The sequence below is a fragment of the Linepithema humile genome, chromosome 3, assembly GCF_040581485.1.
Source record: "Linepithema humile isolate Giens D197 chromosome 3, Lhum_UNIL_v1.0, whole genome shotgun sequence".
Classification (NCBI taxonomy): Eukaryota; Metazoa; Arthropoda; class Insecta; order Hymenoptera; family Formicidae; genus Linepithema; species Linepithema humile.
In genome coordinates, this window is record NC_090130.1 from 30,750,263 (window position 1) to 30,772,803 (window position 22,541).

At 41.0% G+C, this 22,541-nt stretch overlaps 1 protein-coding gene across 4 annotated transcripts; it reads left to right on the plus strand.

Annotated features, from left to right (window-relative positions):
* The first annotated feature begins 25 nt into the window (after positions 1-25).
* Positions 26-22,356, plus strand: ena (enabled). Of its 4 annotated transcripts, none has more exons than XM_067352182.1 (9): positions 26-284; positions 10,458-10,779; positions 11,358-11,512; positions 11,907-12,077; positions 13,836-13,897; positions 14,111-15,186; positions 15,327-15,515; positions 15,607-15,859; positions 15,960-22,356. In XM_067352182.1, the coding sequence occupies exons 1-9, from the start codon at positions 280-282 to the stop codon at positions 15,986-15,988; spliced, it is 2,262 nt and encodes a 753-aa protein (XP_067208283.1). In that variant the 5' UTR covers positions 26-279; the 3' UTR covers positions 15,989-22,356. The 4 variants fall into 4 exon arrangements, with proteins under 4 accessions (XP_067208283.1, XP_067208282.1, XP_067208281.1 ...); XM_067352181.1 differs by lacking the exon at positions 26-284 and adding an exon at positions 9,326-9,781 and having other exon boundaries at positions 15,943-22,356; XM_067352180.1 differs by lacking the exon at positions 26-284 and adding an exon at positions 9,334-9,781.
* The last annotated feature ends 185 nt before the right edge of the window (positions 22,357-22,541 follow it).

The window sequence follows — 22,541 nt, forward strand, 5'->3', positions numbered from 1 at the left end:
GCAACTCCGTGACGGACCCCACGGCGAGCGGGTGGTAGGGAGTAGGAATTCGGAGTCGGCAATATGGCCGGCCAGATGTGCAGCGGCAGGGTGTCACGGTGGTGTTAGTGCCGCGCGCGCGCTGGACTTTGCGTTCATCTCGTTATTTATATGTCGAACTACCGCAAGTCCTGTCCTAATCTCGCGTGTTTTCATGGGCTCGGTGACATACTGTGCAGGAGCAGAAACACGACGACGGCTTGCATGAGGGCATAGCACACGCTCACCGGCCAAGCAAACATGAAGTGAGTAATACATATACAATCGAGAGAGAAGGCAAAAGAGAAAGACAGAAACTGCATCCCACACAGAGTGGAGTCGATGGACCGAGAACGATCACGATCGAGCAACTTTCCGGTTGGATTTTTCTCTTTTCCCGTCTCTTTTCCCGATTTCATGAATTTCGCAGCGATCCCCGGTCGCGCCTTGTTTCTCCGCTGAGAACACCGAGAACGGAGACAACGGTCAATATATCGGGCAATTCGTCGTCGCCGTCGCTCTTTCGAGTGCTTTCGAGTGCACTTCGCCGACGTTTTGCTTCAAAGTATCGCGCGCAACTATTCTTTTGATCGTTTGAATATACATCGCGATAACACGGATTCGGACAAGGAGGATCGCGCGACGATATCGATCATGTCAGTCGAGGGCGGGCGCGGGCCGTTCCTTTAATTCGACGGTTCTTTAAATCCCAACTTCACGTCGAAGGGGACAGGATCTGTTTGCCTGGCCTCGGCGGAGGGCAGCGACCGTAACGATTTTTGACAGCGCGGATTTCGACTGCACGGAACGACGAGAGGAGAGCGTCCTTTTTTTCACTCCCGCGATGCACATCCGCTTCTTCGCGAAGGACGCTTTCGTGCGAGCGTTGTTTGCTCCGGTGGTGTTTTTCACGAGCGTCTCTGTATCGTCGAAGGCTGCGGCCAACGCGGAATTAAATCCGGCATACATGTCTGAATACATCGCGACAATAATACCAAACATTCTTTTAATGACATATGCAGGGTGTAGAGAAACTCTTATGGATGTCCTTCCAATAACAAATTTTCTGATCAGTTCTGATCAATTCGATTTTTTCCCGGCAAAGCATCGATAGTTTTCGAGTTATTAATGATTGAGAAAGAAAGTATACAAATAAATAACAGAACTATATCCTTCGGTTGATTTCAAGTGGACTTCCTTTTACAATTTGAATCTGAAACTTAATTTAAACGATATGTAATGTTGAAAATCAGAAAGGCGCGACAAATGCGCGTTTCTTGACATTTTTACGGAAGAGAAGTTGACTGCAAATTAATCAGAGAATTAGTCATTAAATTAGTCGTTAAATTAGTCGTTAAAAAGAAATATCCGCGAGACGTTCCGTATAATTGCGCAATTTCTGTAAAATATGAAATATATCTCATTTTATTAGTGTATTTCATTTGCATGATGAACCCGCGAGCCCTGCCTTTCGCAGGCGGCGACGACGGCGAGTCCTGCGTTTACGTCCGTTCGTCCGTTCACTCGCCGTCGTTCCCCCTGCCTCTCCTTTGCCGTGTGCATGTGTTGTATGTCGGGCCCCGTCACATCTTACGTACATCTGCTGCTGCTGCGCGTCTTTCAACCCCGAGAGCCCTCGCTGTCGTGCGGCGCGACGCGAGGCGTATTTCTAACTCGTTTTCTCACCAAATTCCCGCGAATATTAGGCATATTTTTCGCAATACAGCGTATCTCGGGTGCGGTAAGACGCTCAAGTTCTACGGTTCGATGCGAAGGAACTATTGTCATGGTAATGACGCGTTTCAGGCCGCTTTCAACCCTGAAGCCCTCATAACGTGGCATTTCCGACTTGTTTCCACGCCACGGGTCGTGTAAATGTCAATTAAGATTAACGATAATACGACGAAGAGAACAGCTGTCCGATAATTCGCCAATTTAAGTTGCGTTTCTTTGCGGAAAAACTTGCTGAAATGTGCACGTTCGAAAGCGCAATCTCGGCGTTCAGCTTCATTTTTCTGCTCAGTCGTATCAGATTGCGTTGATGCGTAATGCAACGGTGCCGGGCGCGAAGGTTGCATGACGCTTGAAAAATGCGAAGGTTGAAGATATCGCGGCGGCAATGTTATTCGACCGAGTCGCTCTAGAAAGCAGCGAATTTAAGTGCAATCTTTATGAGCTCAGCACGTTCAACACGGCGCGCACTTCTACCGCCGAGTTGATCTCTGCGGAAAAATCTAAAATGCAAAAGTGTCCGACGACGACTTTTTATAAGTTTTTTTGGATAAATGTTCGTAAACTTAATATAAAATTAAAACTAATTTCAATTCGATGAGGCTCACTTCACAAAGAAACAAGCGAATTACATTAACGTTAATGAGGGAATAACCGGAACTGCTGTCAAAAATTTTAATTAGTTTAGCATATGTTATGTAGAATGCAAAACAGATTATACCGCACCCAAGATACGGTGCATTGCGAAAGATACATCTAATATTCGCAAAGAACTATTTGGAGAGAAGATGAGTTTAAAAAACGTACGTATGCGCTATTATTTTAATCAAATTTCTATGTCTCAATATGTTACACAAATACATATCGATTCTACTTTATCATTTAATTGAAAATAGAGTCAAAATGTATTTTGATATTATTTTGAAATTTAACACTTTGGGCAATAAATCAATATTAATGTCTAATAGCATATAATATTGGCGCTGCGCAGATTCTGCACGCCTTGTCTATTATTCCGTAATTAGCATGTATTCATAATTACATCACGTTCGGTACATTACATGTCATTGCTGAACACATTGTCAACGAAAAAAATTCTAGTGCACTTTGTTTGAAAACTAACGTAATGATATTGCATGCAATTAAAAGTTTCACCTTGTAATCTTGACATTTGTCTTATATAATTATACACGAATCAGATACAGTATTAACATATAATGATACATTTAATATTATACGTTACATAATTATATCGATTTGAAAAGAATAAAAAGAATACCTTTGTTATTATGCATTGAGATGCAAGTGCACGCCGGATTTAATTCTGCGTCGGCCTTTGACAGCACAAAGCGCTTGTTAGACAATGTTAATAACAATAAAATCGACGGTATGATGGACGCGAGTCGGTACTTATGGCTCTGATTCACAACTCCGAATTCGTCATGCAGCAACACGCCCGTAGTATCGAAAACGTGAGATACGGATCAAACGGCTTTTTCGCAGAAAATGCGCGATGACTTCATCCTCGATAATCCTGCATTTCCGATACATGGGGTGTCCCGATGATGACAGTTTCTCCGATGAACTCGCACGAAAAATTTTACGCGAAGCTTCTAGCTGTAACATTTTTCTACATATAATTTTAAACATTTCGACAAAATAAAATCTCGAATGACATCCCTTGCATCTAGTTGAAATTAAACTGGTATTAAGCGAGAGATAAACTCTTTAATTAATGTCGTTCTAATTTCTTTATTCTCTAAATTATATAACTCTATCATTTGACCACAAATTTGATTCAATACTTAAAAAAAAAGAGGTTAATTTTTATTTAACCGTTCTTGATTGTTGGTGCAGAAAATGTGTTTTACACAAATTTTCGCCGTGAGCTATGTTACATTTTTATTTTTTCCATTAATCAGGCCGCAACTGTGCAAAAAGGAAAAAAATAATTGCAATTTACTTTCCATTTCTCGCAGACGTATTGTCTCCATGTTAAATTCAAACTCGTGGGTGTCATCATTTCAGAGTTTTGCTCTGTATATTGGTCACCGAGTATCGAGCGTGCGAAATGAGAAGTTGGTGCGGCGAAGGCCGCGAGCGACTTCCGCTCAATTCCGCGTCATTCCGCCTTGCCCTTCGCGGAGGCGGCGGAGGCGGTGGCCCAGGCCTCCTTCTCTTCTTGTTTCGATTCTCCTGCGGTCGATATACATATGTATCTGGGCGTCCCATGATGATTCCGGACGATTTTCTCGCCGCCGAGCAGAGTTAATGATCACACCTGGGAAACAAGCCGTGCGGACGTTCGCCCGAATAACGTACCCTATATTCGCGTTCGTGTACGGCCGTATGAGTGTGTGGAGGGAAGAAGGGGGGCCTTTAACGACTCCGCGACCACGCCGGGTTCAAAGCTTCTCGAATTGCACCGCGCCAATTTTTGCAACACCGACGAGAAGATCCTCGTGAAATTAATTTCAGTCATTTTTATTTATCTGCATTACATACGCAAGCGTTCAAGCTTTTATTTTCATTCGAACAGCGATAACATTTTATGCGCTACAAATTATCGTACAACTGATATTTTATTTCTATTTATTTAGCATTAATTTTCTCTTAATAATATTTCAATTAGGGCTTCAAATATCATTAAAATGTTTAATGCAATGAATAAAAATTAGAATGTGTCTCGTTAAAATGTCATTCAAGAGAAATAGATTATAAATCGGCTAATCTGTGGCTCCGATACGATTGACGATGTCGGGACACCCTATGTATACCTGCCGGAAATGTAGCGTTTTGTGCATTAGCGTGTAGGATGATCCAGCGCATTTTCTAACGTGTGTATGTGTGTATGCGCGTGATATACATGCATACACGCGAATTACTATCTCTCTCATCGAGAAGAGAGAGAGAGAACGAATCACCGTATCGTATCCCACTGTCATTCGCTAAACCGTGGGTAAAGTCGTGTGTAATGGGCACCAATCTTGCCTTCAATAACCGAGCTTAATTAATTTTAATGCCGCGATATGGTGCAGATTGCTCGAGTAACCTACTTTCACCCTCCCTTAATCAGCTCTCGGAGCTTTCGAAGGAAGCTTCGCTGCAATGCGCATTATATATTGCAAAAATAATAAATATAATTCGTTCCCTCTGTATTCCTCGTCTTGTAACAATTTTGCGTATCAAATTTGTGCAAAGATTTACAATCGATTTTGGTTGGAACGGATTAATAAAAGTGAAACGTTAAAGCGGGACGATTTTAAGCTTCGCCGTTGCCGCGATTTGTTATTCTGAGTGGGTATCTTTAGTATACACAGGATGCAACATGGCCGGCTTGATACGTAGTGTTCTGACATGCAGGTATACATGTAACTTGAAGGTTGTGCGCTCTTTTGTTAAACGCCCATTGTCGCGCTCATTGTGTTGCACCTTGCGCCGACCGGGAAAGATTTTTCCACGGCCACTTTCTTCCCCACGGATCATGTTGTTGTATGAAGGAAAAGAGTGAAGGAGATACAGTTTCCTGGCTTTTTTGCGCAATATTGTCATCCAAACGCAAACAATCGTCGTAATTTTTGCAAAATATTGACTTCACAAATTTTCCTACAATTTCGAATTTTGTTTAATTAATTAATCTTTTATTACGCTTTTTTATTTATACACTTATGCACTTTTCCAATGGATTTAAAAATAACTATGATTGTGGATATGTTTGAGATTATCTGTTCTTGCAAATTTAATTTTATTTTATGTTAAATTAAAAAAAAGTGCATAAAAATGTCATAGCGGCATTAATAGTAAAAATTATTTACGTTGAAATTTGCATATTTATACATATTTGAAATGTAGATAAATGTATGATAATTGTTGAAATTGAATTTAAAACATTCTTGAAAAAGTGCATCAGAAAGGATTAAAAAATATAGTAGCAACGGTATACTCAAATAATTAAAAACATAATTCTAAAAGATTAAATAATTAAACATAATTCTAAAAGATTTTGAGTTATATATGAACATGTTTGTTTTATTGTCAAGATTTGAGAGAAAGAAAGAGAGAGAGAAAAAAAAATAGCATCTTGCGCTGCACGATCGACGCCTGATTAGGATCGCCAAGATTTAGGGACTCGTGTTACGCGAGCCCGTTGAGTCCCGAGGACTTCTCGAGTGTCGGAAGGCTTGACTTACCTATCCAATTAATGTTGACGCACAGCTACCTGCCATATGCCGCTTTCGGCAATCGTATCCGTTCCCTCAAGGTGAAGCCGTACGTCTCCTTTGAGCGCTGCAAGTGTCATCAATTAGTAAAGTTTATTATTCTAAAACAAATAAACTCGTAAAGACATAAGTGTATCTCTAAACAATCTCGAGACCTAAACAACAAAATCTTAAAGATCGAAAATTATTTTTCAAAGATCAATCCGATTAATACTACATATCTTTATAATTTATTGAAGTCCATTTAAAATTAACTGAGAAATATATTTTATCTTTCATTTATCTTCTCGAAGCTTAATGATAAGAATTATCCTTCTTGAAGCTTAATGATAAGAAAAAAATTTTTAAGGGTGAATTGCCTCGAAATTTATTAGAGAATTTGTTATTAAAATTAATACCGCAAGTTATAAGATACTTTATGTACAATTTCTGTGATAACAATATTAAAAATTAATACATTTCACGAAAACGACGGGATTTAAAGGCGTCAACAAAATAACTCGTAGCGACGCTGATTTTCTTCTTATCAAGTTTAGCGTGTCGCTCGCATCGTTCCGATAAGACAAATTTTGTCGCGGAGATGCGTCAGCGCTGGACAGCATTCAATCTAAACATCTTCCGATAAGAGATAGCAAAACCGGTCGCGGAAGTCCGTCGAGAATTAATAGAGTCGTCACACGAGCGGATTCGTCACTGCGCGAGGCTCATATAAACCGGCCGGGCGTGTATGAAAGCGAAACGTAACGCGTCGTGCTCGCGCGCGGCGTTGTAGAATAAATTCGATATCCAATGTCGCATGTATGTGTGCCGTCATTTCATTCGTCACTGCTTCCTCCCGCGTGTAATACCTTTGTCTCTCCGCCGCAATACAATGCAGCGAAGATGATAAAAACGCGACGAAAACTGTAACGCGGAATTGCCATTAAATTCACGTACGAGCGACGTCTCTCTTCTTTCTCTTAAATTTTTAATGAAATTATACATTGTATAAATATAGAATAATAAATATTATTTAAATAAAATATATAGCAAATAATAAATTCTAAATATACAGGTTGTTCAGAAACTCGCGGATGTTTTCTTATCTTTTTGACTAATTTGTATTCGATTCTTCAAAAATATTGGGGCAACAATATTTTTTGAATTACAAACAATTACAGAGTCGTATTTTTTAGTTAATTGAAATGGATCTTGTGATCAATTTACAATTTAAATTATTTGTTAATTTGTTATTAAAATTATTTGTTAGTCAAAAATATATTGCAAGTCGAAAAGATACGATAAATGGTGATCTCTCTCGGTATTTTCGCTGAACCAAAATCGATGTAATTTTGTTTGTTGAGATTAGTTTGAAGTTTGAATTAAGTTCGAAGTTTTAGCCGGGATAAAAATTTCATTAATTTCGGAAAAGCGTGCATCACTTATCTTTCTTTTGGATGTTAAGATTGAGAGAATTGCGAAGCACTAACGCAAATGCGAAACAGATTGCGATGCTTTTCAGATAATCAAGATATAATTCCACGGAACGATTATTTCATTCGGTATTTGGTGAAAGGTTAACGGTGAACGTTTCCGCGTGCATTGCCGGAGATAAAGCGCGGCACGCGCTGTTTCGCGTACGCGTGTAAAGCTTTGCTTCGCTACAAGCCGCGTGATCGCGATTGAAATTTACGCCGGTTCTACGCGAGAACCTACACCTGCGGGAGGAGCAGCTAAGGCAATGCCCTCCGGAATGCATTTATTCCACTTTTACATAACGTAGCACTCTCGAACAATATGATCTACTACCAGCTGAGAAAGAGACTCGGTGTTACTTCCGGCTGCTGATACAATGTGCTTCGCGCTTTATGCTCTAAAAGTTTCTTTCGGGCATCCGAGCACAGCGCGATGAGCCCGTGATCGAGAACGTGACGGATTCGCGATTCCGGAAGTAAGGTATGATAAGTGAAAAATCGTGAGAAACTTAGAAAAATATTTTTGTCTTGAAAAAAAACTCACTTCAATTCTTAATCAATTTCTGCAATAATAAAAAGTTGTCAGAATTATTACTTTATAAAATATTTTTGTATAAACTTTATAAATTCTTATTTGTGTTTATAAATTATGAGAACTAAGGATATATCATGTTGATATACCCTCTCGGTCTCTCATTGCAATCATATTGAATTACGATGTCAGAAACGATAAACTTATTTGCACGAATATTGTGTTTCACAATTAAAAATGTTTGTACGCTGTCTGCAAGTCGATAGAATAAAAATAATGAATTCTTTTCGACGGATTACTAGAAATATCGGTCCAAGAGTGGAACTTCCGCCACGGAGAAGTGGGTTCTTGAAAGAATCACGGTTGTTTGCGACCGCTTCATAATAGCGCTGTCAGAATGGCGGAATTCGCAAACAATGCTGGCAATAACGTCTATATTAAAGGTTGATTTTATCGACATTTAGATCGTGAGAGTTCAATGTCCGCTATAATAATACGCGACTGCAATGATATTTAACTCGTGCTCTTAGATCGATAATTATCATGCGCAAGGTAGGTCTTTGACCTACATAAGCTCGCGCGGCAGCTAATTAACAAAATTGAACGCATTTCGATCCCGTTGACGAGAGTCGAGTGCTTTGATCTTGGAATGCATAACAGGAAGTATTGAAAATTAATATGATGTGAAAATGATCTCGAGATTGAAATATAATATTGATAATAAAGCAGAAATGTCTTCCTTCTGGAGAAAATTCTGAATTTTCAAGAAATATTTTTGTCTGAAGAAACTTGAGTAATTTTTATTGAAATCACAAGGATTTTGCCTCTATTTTGCAATTCAGTAACTTTTTTTAATTTAATATCTAGAACTTGAACGGTTCTTTTTCTTCGCGATTGTATAAGTAAAAACTACTAAGAAATCCGCACATTTATGTAATATAATAAATAAATTTAATTTGCATTTATAAATCTCTTAGTTTCAAATTTAAATTCTCAGGGAATTTTTTTGCTAGATTTGAGTCATTATTTTGTAATAATAAAATATAATAATATACGATGAGACATCAAATACTACTTAATGATAAGATATAGTATCGCCGTAGGATCTTATGTTCATTGACAATTTCGTGTGACAAAAATTTTTCATCGATTAATCCGATCGATGCGTCATTGATTCGCGAAAATCTCACTCGAATTATCGATAGTTTCTTTTATCTTTCTTTTTTTTTTCTTTATGCGTTATCTTTTATGCGACGCAAATTCGTCCTCGAAACGCGGACCTGCAACGGACGTTGCGGCCGAGTGTGCGTTGCGCCCGACGTTATCACTTCGCTTGACCGTGTGTATATACAGAGCAGCAGGACGGGCCGAGGAAATGGTCGTATCTCGCCACATCCTCGTCCTGTTCCCGTTTCGCCGACGGAGGGAACAGCTCGAACTGCCGCTTTTCAGCCCAGTGAAAGCGACAGCGAGCGAGTGCGCGCGTGCCTTCTTTCGCGAATCGAGTCGGATATTCACGGATATTTAATTGGAAATCGCGTGTGAAACTCGCGATTCTCATCTCTTTCTCGGTTTTCCGATTAGGTGTGCGATGTAGTGTGATAATGGTGATTTCTACGATGATTATCACCGCCTAGGAATCTTCTCGCAATTATGTGGGATTCGCGTGCGAATTCGTTTTCCAAAAGCAGCAGGACGAGATGGTCCTACAACACTTCCTTGTCCGAGGATGACGTACGAAGTCGGGACACGAGGACACGTCCTTTCTCGATGCAAGCGGGTTATCGCCAGCAGCAATCTTCCTGGCAACAGGATAGCCGCTCGTGGTACACGGCACGCGTCGATTTTCTCTTTCGTCCTTCGCCTCCTCTTGCGCTATTGCGATATGTTGGCTCGATACCCTTCGTTTCTTCATAAACGACGCAAGAATTAACGAGAAAATCCAAAATACACTTTTGAAATTCTTGTTATGTCCTTCGGATGTCTGTGTTGTTCGTGCTTCAGTTTTACGTAACCTGCAATTTTACGTTATTTGTGAGAACAGTTGCAAAATAAATTGAAAGAATAATAGATGCAAAAGCCGGATAAGAAAATTGCAATTTATATTGCAAAATACGAGGCAACGAAGCAACTTAGAAAGTGTTGTATAAAGTTACACATATTTACAATCTCGTTAGGAAAAATTTAGTATTAATTGATACAAAAATTTTTCATAAAAAATAACGCACATTTTACATGTATTTTTCGGATTATTTTTATGCATTTAAATTTTCATTATTATATTTTATTCTTCAAGTTCTTTTGCTCTCATTAAGTTAATTAATATCAAAAAGTGGATTATTGAGAGCTTTGACATTTTCTTAACACTGAAAGAATCGGTTTTTTTTTTCCCGGCGTGACGTAACGTGACGAAGGACGGATGCGCAAAAAGCGCGAGAGAATAATCGCGGACGCGCCAAAGGAATTAATTGATCTAAAAGTCGACGTTTTGTCAATTTGCAGCGAAGTGAGCATATCATCCGCCCGCGCGTCGGTGATGGTGTACGACGACGTGAATAAAAAATGGATACCGAGCGGCAGTTCGTCCGGCCTCTCCAAAGTGCAGTTGTACCATCACCAGGTGAACAACACGTTTCGCGTGGTCGGCAGGAAGCTGCAGGACCACGAGATCGTCATCAATTGCGCGATCCTGAAGGGTCTTAAGTACAACCAGGCCACGGTCACGTTTCACCAGTGGCGGGACAACAAACAGGTCTACGGGCTCAATTTCTCCAGTAAGGACGACGCCGACGCCTTCGCCCGGGCGATGCTCCAGGCACTCGATGTAATTTACAATTTTTTTCTTTTCTTCACACAGTCGTAATTTCCGAATCATCCCGTTGGTCGGAATATTATTAGACTTTTTAATTGGAGTTCTAAAATGACTTGCAGTTAAAATTGCCGCGAGCGCAGACGAATCACTGAGTCCTGACATTTAGATTACGTTGTTGCAAAGATTATTTTTATGGGATTCAGTGCTCTTGTTATTGTGCATCTTCATAACAAAACAATCATAAAAGTTAATTTAACTTGTGTTTAAAGTCGATTTATCACATTGGGACTCGGAGGATTTAAAGAAAGCTCTGCGCGCTCTTTGTTACGCTGTAATTCGTAGTCAGGATGATAACTTGATGTAACTTTCATCGCGGGGCTTTCCGACATTTTAAACCATCTTGGATGTTATTAGCTAAAAGGAGAAAAAAGAAACTCGGGAACGAGAGGAGCGAACATCCGCTTGTTTTTGCAGCCGGGACATCGATTTTAGTCCACGGCGACTACAATTGCCGAGCGTTTGTCGGGCGTTTGTCGTAATTGGACCTCGTCATTGTTAATTAGCTTCTAATTGCACATCGTGTCGCGTAGGTGCTGAGCAACGGCAGTAACATATCAAGGAGTCTTGCTCCGACAACCACCGCGGCTACTCAGCAGCAAACTGCCTACCAGCAGCAACAGCAGCAGCAGCAACAGCAACAGCAAAGTCAGGCAACCGCACAATATGAAGAGGACATGGGATACAGGTACGTATAACTCGTCCTTCTCTCGCTCCTCTCCCCTTTATCTCTTTTTCGCTTTCCGACGATTTACAACACGGCCATTATTACCTCGTTACGCCGATTATTTCCTGTCACGAGATACGATACACGGCGCGCATAACTCTCGTCGCCGAGAGAGTCGTCGGTGTTTTCGAACGAAAGGCGGGCGACCTTGTTCCTTCCGTGCGAAGGTTTTCCTTCAAGTATCGCAGATCATTGCGCGGCGGCAGCGGTTTTCGATATTCGCGCATCGCGTATATCGTTGCCGGACGAAGGCGCGGAAGGACTCTCGCGGGATATGGCAATCTAATTTACGGAACGCAGGCCCATTCGAATTTCCCCTAAAAGCGAATTACACATCTGTCCTGACTGGTTGCAGTCAAGGTCGTACCGCGCGGATCTCCCTGTCCCTGGGCCATCTGCCTACGGGGGGCCAGACGGCCACCTCCGCCATCGCAACCCCTGATCACCGCGCGACCGTTGGCGGTGCTGCCGGCACCGTTATTCAAGCGGGGTGTCCGCGCGGCTCACCGAACGACGGACACACGAGGTGATCTTCCTTTGATAACCTGCAAAACTTTTTTTTTCCTTGACAAATTATCCCGGTTACGGCAGCTTTAAGCTCGTTATCGTTGAAAAAGTGTTCTACCACATTTTACACTGTCCAGATCTCTGATTTTTTTAATAGTTTAAATGCATGATAGCAAGCTCTGATGATGCCATGTCTGGATTGCGTGAAATGCACGATAAGACGCTTTCCTAACGACGATGAATTTCAAGCTGTTGAATAATCGAGTGATTTTGGCATTTTCAATTAACGAGAGTGAGTCGAAACGTTTTCGAAAATTTCTTGCGTTGTAAAATATTTTATTATAAGAACTCAAGCAATAATTTATCATTCTACATGTTTTTCAACATACTCTTTTTTAGTAGTTCAGCAATTTTTGTTTAATTCTTTTAAAAAAAGTGTTTCGGTTAAGAAATTACCAAGCACGCACCGCAGCTTTGAGCTCGCCGTCGTTAGAAAAATCTCTTATCACATCTCCTTCAGCCCAGATCCTCTCAGATCTTTTAATGGCCTGAATGCATGGTAGCAAAATGATGATGGCTAAGTCTAGACTATGTGGAGTACGTGATAAGACGCTTTCCTAATGACGGCGAACTTAAAGCTGCTGCATGATTAGACAATTTTCCGACTAAATAAATCACAAAATTTAAATTATTGAAAGAAGTGTATTGAAACAAATAATGATTGTAGAAAAATAAGTTTGAATTTCTATAATAAACACATATTTTTTAATCGACTCTCCGGAAGCTTGTTGACTCGTTTTTGTATGATTAAAGTATTTTGCATCATCTCACTGAATAACGTGACGCAGGAAAGTGTGAATATCTCTCAAGAAGAGCGATATCTTTAGTTAAATGTGTTGAAATATATTCTTACGAAATCGTTAATTTAATGATGTTGGTATTTGATAGCAGTAGGCTAATAAGGATTAAAAGCAATATGTTTCTCTAGTTCTCTTCCGATTCTCCGTAGTGGAAGTTTTGATTTCCGTTTCCCCTTGCATCATTTCCTCTTCCCTTCCAAAGTAGTCGCCAAAAAATTCGTGATTTAGCGATATCAATTAACCAACTTCGTTCTCTTCTTTTCCTCTTTTTCGCTCTTCCGCGTGGCGAATCTTCGTGCGAGGCTCGGCGAGAAGATATTTATCGCGGCGTCGAAAATAAAATTGTGGACACGAGGCAGGACGGGGAATTCGCTCCGTCTGTTGCATTGCTGTTCCGCTCGAAATAACTCGAATGCATCGCGCGATCGGATTAGCAATGACATTTTTCCAACGGCTTTTCGCGGACGGCTTTTACAAGATTCATGGATGCTCGATAAATTAGATATCTGGAACAGTTGTCGGACAAGGACCGGTCTAAATATACAAGTGTGGTGACAAGGATAAGATAAGCTGTCCGTTCACAGCTGCATAAATTCACTTACTCTTTACAAAAGTATCGTGGATCATCGGAAGAATGTATTAAGTTAATATTTTTTTTTGCTTCGTGATTTGCGTAGATTAATATGACGATGTTCCAACACCCTGTGTGATGATACGATGACTTGTGGTTTAAAATCAAATTATTGTGGAAATATATGTACACACATATACAGCGAGATAGAAAACAATTTGTGTCTAGAACTATACATAGATAATCGATTATGTTCAATGTGTTAGTTTAGCTGGCTGGTCCTACGCTTTGCATTAACAATGCGTTGGGTGTCATTCGTAGCTAATTCCAATTTTCGTTTGCGCAGAACCATGACCAGAGAAGACGTAGCGATAATTCAAGAACGCAGAATGTCCCAACAGAGTCAAGGTATTACATTTTGCGACGTAATAAGTGATAATATAACAAACACAATTCAAATATGACAATCATAGTATGGAATAATTATACGACAAAGATTTTATAATTACATATATAATACTTAAATTACAAAAACATCACTATGCGTAACGAATATTGAGTGTACAGAAATAATAGGTGACGATAAACAATTGAAACTACATAGATAAAATTTCCTTGCAGCAACCAGCAGTCCCAATTGTGCTCCTATATCACCGAGCTGCCCGCCAGCTGCGCAACAGCAACAGCAGCAACAACAGCAGCAACAGCAGCAGCAATCCGGTCATCATCGAACTTCGTCGGCGCCGCCAGCGCCGCAGCCGCCGCAGCAGCAGCCACCAGCACTACAGGCCATGCAAGGTGTCGCCGGCATGCCTCCTGCCGCTCCGCAGATGTCGGCCGGACACACCGGTCCTCCTGTACCGCCGCCACAGCCACCGATCGCGCCTCCCGCGCCGCCGTGTCCGCCGGCGATGATGAATTTCAACTCGTCCGCGATACCGGCGCCACCGATGATGATGAACCAGTACGCGCAATCGCCGTCTCAATCGAATCTCGCGAGTCAACAGTCTCATCAGCAGCCCATTTACGTGACTAATCAGACAAATCAGTACGGCGCTACGCCCGCGAGCAATCAGTACGCGAGCGCCGCCGGTGGTACCGGAAGCGGCGCGAGCACCGTCGGCCAGAGTCCGAGCCAATATCCACCCACCGGCAGCCAGAACAGTTTCTACGGTACTAACAGTCAGACGAGCAATTACGCCGCGGGTGGACAAGTGAACGCGGGCCAGTACGGAAGTCAGCCGAGCGGTAATCAGTACGGAAGTAGTAGCTCGATAAATCAGTACGCCACCGGTCCGCCGCCTGGTCCGGCAAGCCAGTACGCGGTCGCGCAGCCAGGTCAATCTCAGTACGTGTCGCAAGCGCAAGCACAGTATGCCGGCACTAGCGGCCAGGTGCAGACGCCTGCCACCGCAGGCGCCACAAATCCGTATGGCACACCATCGAATTCGGTGAATCAATATGCCGCCGGCGGGCATCACGCGGTTAGCGCTAACGCGTACGTTCCCATCGCCGGCGCTGGCGGTCCACCGCCGCCCCCGATGGTGCCGCTGGGTGGACCAGCGGCGCCGCCGCCGCCGCCGCCACCACCTGTACCCAACGCTAGCAATTCTGCCGGCTCATCTGCCAGTTCCGATTCCGCACCTGACACCAACTCGTTGGCCGCCGCTCTTCAGGCTCGTCTCAAAAAGAAACAGGTAATCTTTTTTAATCTTCCAACGAGTGTGGAATCATATTTTGCAAGAGTGCGAAACACGAAATTGTTAATATAGTTTTTTAAATACGTGACAAGAAGAATGCGTAAATAAAAATAGTAATGGATATTTTTTGCCAACAGCAACAGTCGCAGCCGGTGGAGAATAGTGGTTCGAGCACTAGCAGTAGCGGCAGCGGAAGTAGCGGGGGCAACTACGGCACTTTAGGGAGAGGCGGAGGCGGCGGAATGGCTTCCATGATGGACGAGATGGCCAAGACTTTGGCGCGCCGGCGAGCCGCTGCTGAAAAGAAGCAACCTGAACAACCACCGGTACGTGAACATCAATCGCGCAACTTGGACATTTGACGAACGTTTCGCAAATCGAGAAGAGAAAGTTAATCCAACAATTTTTTTTCACCAGGAACCGGAAAGCTCGCCAGACAAAAAATCCTGGGACAAGAGCAATGCATCGAACAATAAGTTCTCGAATGGCGCCGAGTCACCGAAATCAGTGCGCAAGAGGTTTGGTTCGGCCTCGGAGGACACGCTTCTCAAGGTAAACGGAGTCAATGATGGAGCCTCACTCACTGCACAAGAGATGGAGGCCTTCAAGGCGGAGATAATTAAAGAAGTGCGCAAAGAATTCCAGAAGATGAAGCAGGAGATAATAGATGGTATGAAATATTATCCGAATTGAGCGATTTCTTGTGATTAACGGAAAAATATGAAAAATGCAAAATTATTGTATTTATATGAGATATTTTATGTTTTCAGTCGTGAGAACAGAACTGAACAAGAGATAAAGAAGACGATAAGGAGAGAAAAGGAGACAGAGCTGCATTCTCAAAGCCGAAAGGAATGAGACAGCAACAACAAAAAAAAAAAAAGAAAACAGAAAAAACGCGCTTGATATCGGAACGATATCATCGAGATCCACATACAGGTTTTTACAACATATTTGCGAGAATGTAGTATGGTTACATTCATGTATATCGGACATTTGTGTGTAAGTAAATTAATCTAACTTAGCATCTTAAGTGGCCGTAACTCTTTCGTTATTTACTATACGAATAACAATCGTAACGAAACGTTGAATCAGTTGAGTTTCCTTTGATACGGTTCATGGGTCAATTTGTTTTACACGCACAAGGGATTACGAGAGACGCCCACGAGGGGGGTTCCGATCGACGGAGACGTTTCAATGAGAATATAAAATAAGTACACGCACAATGAGATACTATTATATCGCTTCGTAGATTAAAGGGATATCGATAAAGACCAAAAAAAAAAAAAAATAGTGTACTATTTATAATAATAATATCGGTCTCTATGCATAAATATCTACACTAATCCACGTTTCGAGAAGCGCTCGTTTTATAGTCAAGGTCGATCGAGCGAGACGTTTTGTAATTAAGATCAATATTATAATCGATCGGACGAGTTTTTCACGATGAGTTTCAGCGTGGCGATTAGTTAATTCGCGAGAAACTCAATTATTTCAACGTCCAACGTTACGCAACGCATATTTTTTACTGCATATGGTCAGGCAGGGTTTCTAAAACCTCTTGTACGCTGATACTATTTCTTTATATATTTTCATTTTTTTTTTTTTTTTTTACATAAGAACGATCTCATTGTAGAACATTCTATGCAGAATTCCTTTTGTGTCAATGTCGTGGCATGTGTTTTTCCTCTGCATTTCCGTATTTGTCTTTTATACTTCGTCGGCGCGCGATGTCACACGTTGCCGTCTATTTTTAATGATTTACGCGAAGCGCATTGCCTTGTCGATTTCTTCGTTGTGACGCGAATCGATCTCTGTATGAAAATATAACAGGCGAGTATACATTCCAAGAGACACACATACATACACGCACACATATACAACCTCGTTCCCCGATGCCGCGTTAATCTACTAGATACATTGAAACACTGTAAATAGCAATAAACGACGATAGACGGATGCCACGATCGTTGATTGTGAAATTCTCGAGGACACGTATATTGCGCTTTAAACGATATATAGTTAAGGTATCTCCGTGTTAATCCATTCCCGGATATCTCGAATATGCTAAATCGCGATTTGACGCACGGTCTGATACGGCGATTTACTCTCCAAGGAAGTTACTGTCGTACATCGAAGTGTACTTTTCGGTTGGATGGAGATTTTCTTGAAATCTGGCACCTAATCGTAGTTTCATGGCTTTCAATATGGTTAGTAACGGCTTCTATATAGTTTTCATTTAACGAGCACCTCTGTTCACGCAATTCGGTTCGCTCGCATACACGAATAAGCTGCTAATCGTTCGTACGATACATGGTTCACTTTTTCTATTGTCCGCATCATTTTTTCTCGAGGCTATTTACTTTATTTTATGCTCTCGGCACCTGTTACCGCGATCGACCAAGCTTTTACGCGAAGAGCCCTAGCTTTTGCCACGCAATCGATTCATCAGTTCGAATGTGATATGATTCGTTGTCGCGTTACGATCGCGAACGATTATTACTATCAATATTGATAGTGAAAAAGAAAAATGTGGAAAATGCGTATATCGGCCATCGCAGTGAACACTTGCGGTAAATTACGCTAAATTAACTTTTGATATCAAATATTTTTTTTCTGGTAAAAGAAATCAATATTTATTATTGAGTGAAAAAATAAAACTAGCGCACAATTAATCACTGCAACTTTGTAGCACAATTTTATCGCTAAAAAATTATTTGACTTGTAAAAGACCGGCTTTTGTAAATTGCCTTTTTTCTTATTCGAGATCGGACGCACAATCTTATCAATTTCCTGCAAGTGTTCGATTAATGTCCGGTAAACGCGTTCGTCACGAGTTAAGTGGAATAAATACGAGTATCTATGAATTTTTATCTTGTAAAGTCCATTTTGTACGCAATCTTTCGGTCGGTGGCCGTCTACCGACTCGCGTGACTTTCTTCGAAGGCTGAATTTTACACAGTTTTTTATTGTACGACGCTTCACCGCGCTTTATTACGTACGCATCTCTCGACACGCTTGTTTACGATACACGTAATCGTAAGAAACCTTTGATAATCATCTCGAAGAGGAATTAGACGTAAAAGCGGAGTTTCTAGTCGGAGAGATAATTTCGTAAGAAAAGATATACAATTTTGATAACCAGCGCTGGTAAATCTAATCTTCGACACCTACGACGTCGTACGTGTTTATATCGAACAATATTCATGTTTAATTTTTCACTCGAAAAATAATTGGCTATAATTTTATCTAAATAATTCGATACGGCCGCAGTAAGGAAACTGGAGGCTTAACATTTATTTCCTTACTGTACCTTTTTCGCTAGATAACGGTCTGCGTTTTCTCTCGACGTATGTAATATGTATGGCTGGGGTGCGTCGCACACAAATATTCTCGCGGGTAACCGAGATAGAGATAGAGAGAGAGAGAGAGAGAGACACGTATGCGATCTATGGGCGCGCGAAGAGTTGCGCGCGATTATCTTTTTATACACTTCTTTTTCCTCTCCTTTTCATTACCTCCCCTCCTTTTACACTGCGTATTTTCTACACCTCATTCCTTTGTACATATAAATTCGTCTGGTGTGGATCTTCCAATATGATGTATTTATTTTATTCATCTTTCCTTCTCTTCGTTTTACCTCTTAATGAAAAGTACATCGTAATTAGTGTGTGAGAGAGGTGGAAAATGTGGGCAATATCGGAGGGCGAAGGTTTTTCTTCGAATGTTCCTCTAGCTGCAATTTCAGAGCTCGTTTTCTTACCGTCGCTTACCTCCTACGTTTTGCCTTTCGTTTATCTTTTCGCTCTTCTCGATATACGATGTTCCACGTCACCCGCTCTTTATCGTAATGACAGAAATCTTCACTGCATTTCGAGACGATTTTTCCTCGAAGATTATTTTAAGGAAAGCCATTATTCGCCACTATTTTTAACATTCAACGTTAAATATCTTGATTATTAAGAAAACTTTGAGTTAATTTTTAACAAATTAAGTCTGAAATGAAGTACAGAGATAGATAGATAGATAGATAGATAGATAGAGAGAGAGAGAGAGAGAGAGAGAGAGAAAGCAAGTATTATATATTAAATAAAAATAAATTATATATATAAAAAATTTTTTTTTTTAAGTATATTATTATATTTATATTATATTTATTTGTGTGTGTGTGCGCGCGCGCGCGCTTCTGAAGTTTTATTTGCGAAGAGCTTTTGAATGATTTGTAATTCGAAAATTACTAATGTATCGACATTTTAATTATTAAAAGAGGAAGGATCTGCTCAAAATTGCTCGTGGAATCTGTTGTTAAAGCTAAGCGCAGTGCGTCGTGAGACACCGTGTGTATTTTACACGCCTAACCGCGTGTTGACAGCATTCACTTTTCTTTTTTTTTTTTCACTTGACCGTCGCGCTCGTTAATGTATCGCACTTTTATCGCGTCGTTTAGAGACTCCGCGCGATACTTGTGACTACTGTCGAAGCTGCGATATGCATATTAGCCGCACATACTTTTTTTTTGTTGCACTGCAAAACGTATTACGGCAAAACTATAATTTTCATATGGTAGTCTTATAAGACGCGAGTATTAAGAGTGTTTGTGTTAAGGTTGAAAAAAAGAATTCTTTGAGAGGAGAGAGAGAGAGAGCGGGTCGAGGTGGCTTGGTGGAGGACAGTGATAAACGGTCGTCGCGATCTCGAGGCCATTAATAAGCACTTGTGTATTGCGAGATCGCTCCGACCGATCGATCGAATATACTTGAGCGATTCTAAATCCGACGCATTTAAAAAACGAGTGAAACCAGCGACGAGGATTCTCAGTGACTTTTGTCCACTTCGTTCCGCTTATTTCTTCCAAATCTCCATTGATCCCAAAATTGCGCATATACATTTTTCCGTCGCACACACACGAATACGGAGTGTCCTGCATTCCCACATTTTCTCATTTTTCTTAATTAAAAAAATTTTATTTATTATTTCGCGAGCGAGAAACAAATATGTAAATCATAAAAAGCCGACGATTTTAATATTAAGATTAAGATTAATGTTGCGAAGAATTAATTTAAGTAATTAACTGAAGTATGATTAATCTGTACAATACAATTAATTAATTGACGCGCGACAATGCAATTTCGCGGAAACTCGCACTTGTATTTTTTACTTGATGTTTGTACAATGTCTGTTTATTGACGGTTTTTGTCGTCGGCTTCACTCGTGCGAGTGGAAACGTTCGTGTTTAGGCTGTTCTTAGGAACGTGCGTTGGAATGACTGCGAATTTAACGTGTGTGAAGCATATATTAATAATAATTACGCCGTAAGCGTCACAGCGATACCGCGAGGAGCTCCGTTCCCTCGCGATATCCTTCACTATTAAGAGTCGCTTCGTCCTGCCTTCGATATGCGCGATCTATGTGAAAGAATCGTTCGAGTTCACATTAGAACACGCGAATTGGGACGGGCGATTTGCACACTTGTGGTTTTCTAGTTGTAACGATCAAAATGCATTCTCAAAATGCAGTTTCTGGATAAATTTGAAATAAAATTCGCGTAAGACACGAGCGAAACCGATTTTCTTCATGTAAGAATAAGTCAATAATTATTGAATGCACAAAGCGTAATCACGAGATGACTAGATCTGAGCTGTTTGAACTTTCGTATCAATAAGAGGAATGGAAAGCGATATATCAATGAGTTCGAATGTTGATGACAGGGCATTCCGAAGATAGACGAATGTCTTTTTCTTAACAAAGTTCAAGCTCATTTAATCTCAATGCTGTTAATCTATATTTAAATCGAACAAAAGTGATTGAATTGGAACAATTGTTAACTGGATATACATAATCCAATGTCCCGCTAGTGTTTCGCAATGGTAAGCGAAACATTAATCTAATGTTTCGCAATGGTAAGCGAAACATTAATCTAATGTTAATTTAATGTCCCTTTTATCAATCGCTTATAATTCAGAAACTGTCGACGTTTTCACTGAAAACAAAATCTACTCTAAATTCATCCGTTATTAAAGAGACATCCGTTTGCCCTGGAACATCCTGTATAATAATCTCTGCGTTTATACTTTGCAAGGGAAAAACGATCCGTATAAGATACACTGTTGCAATATCGAATTCAATGAAATTATCGCTGTCAGAAGGAGCACGTCATGCGAATCATATGTCGCCGAACTTATCGGCGTGCCGAACTTTACCTCGAATTGTGATATGCATTGTGCTGAATGATCGCGCGCGAATCGGACAGCATCCGTTTTTAATAACAGCCATCGACTGCCAAACTCTCGAGATTTCTCTCGCATATAGGTTCCTCGCAGCGTGTATCGGGATTCGAAGCTTCACAGATAAGAAAGAAAGAGAGAGAGAGAGAGAGAGAGAGAGAGAGAGAGAGAGAGAGAGAGAGAAAGAGAGAAGAGCGCGTCGATGTGTAATCAGCGCGTTTTTCGCAAACTTTTTTTTATTCCGAATTCTTTTCAGGTTCCTGGTCTCTCGTTGCAGCCGTACTGAGTTAAAGGCGAGAAACTAATTTTTTTTTCTCGCACTGCGTATCGAAATAAATTAAATGTTTTCGATTGTAATCACTTGTGTTCAATAATTCAATACAGCTGCAGCGAGCGGAGCGGAACCTTAACGTGATGCGAGGCCGGGAGGCCGGGACGAAATCCACCAGTGCGATTTATACTTGCTAATCGTTGTTGATCCGTGCGTTAATACGAATACATCGATCTTGCTCGGTGCTGAGAAATCTGGCGGCATTACTCTTTTATGCGTTGCTAGACTTTTACGACGCGCACTTGCGTTATTTTCTCAAGATTAAAATTCTTAGATTCCGACATCGTCTTTTTTTTGTTGCGAATATTTCGCTACGGTAAGCGAGCCGGATTAGCAAGCACCGAAGGAGTTGCAAAAACGGACGTTGCTTTCCCGAAAGTAGACGAGACGAGCTCAAGGACGCCGCGAAGTTAATGTAATATTTTAAGTGAGTGAAGAGCGACGCGCGCGGGACTACTTTGTATCGAGAAACACGTTCTTTTTAATTGTAGAGAGCGAAAGCGCGAACTACAGCGAGCACCGAATATGGCCACTACTTCGTTTCGTAAGACGTATCTTGAGGATATTTGTATGTAAATGAATGACAAAACAATAAAAAGAGTATACGCTGTACGGACGTTCCCCTCCTTCATTGCTCATCCGTGCATCATATATGTAACGTAGACATGCGGGCCCGCGATGACTTGTGGGATCGCAGCGGAAATGAAAAATTGCTACAACTCACGGAACCGTAAGAGAATTATTTTTCCTTATTAAAACTGGAACTTGCTTTATACATATTGATGCGGCAAAAATAG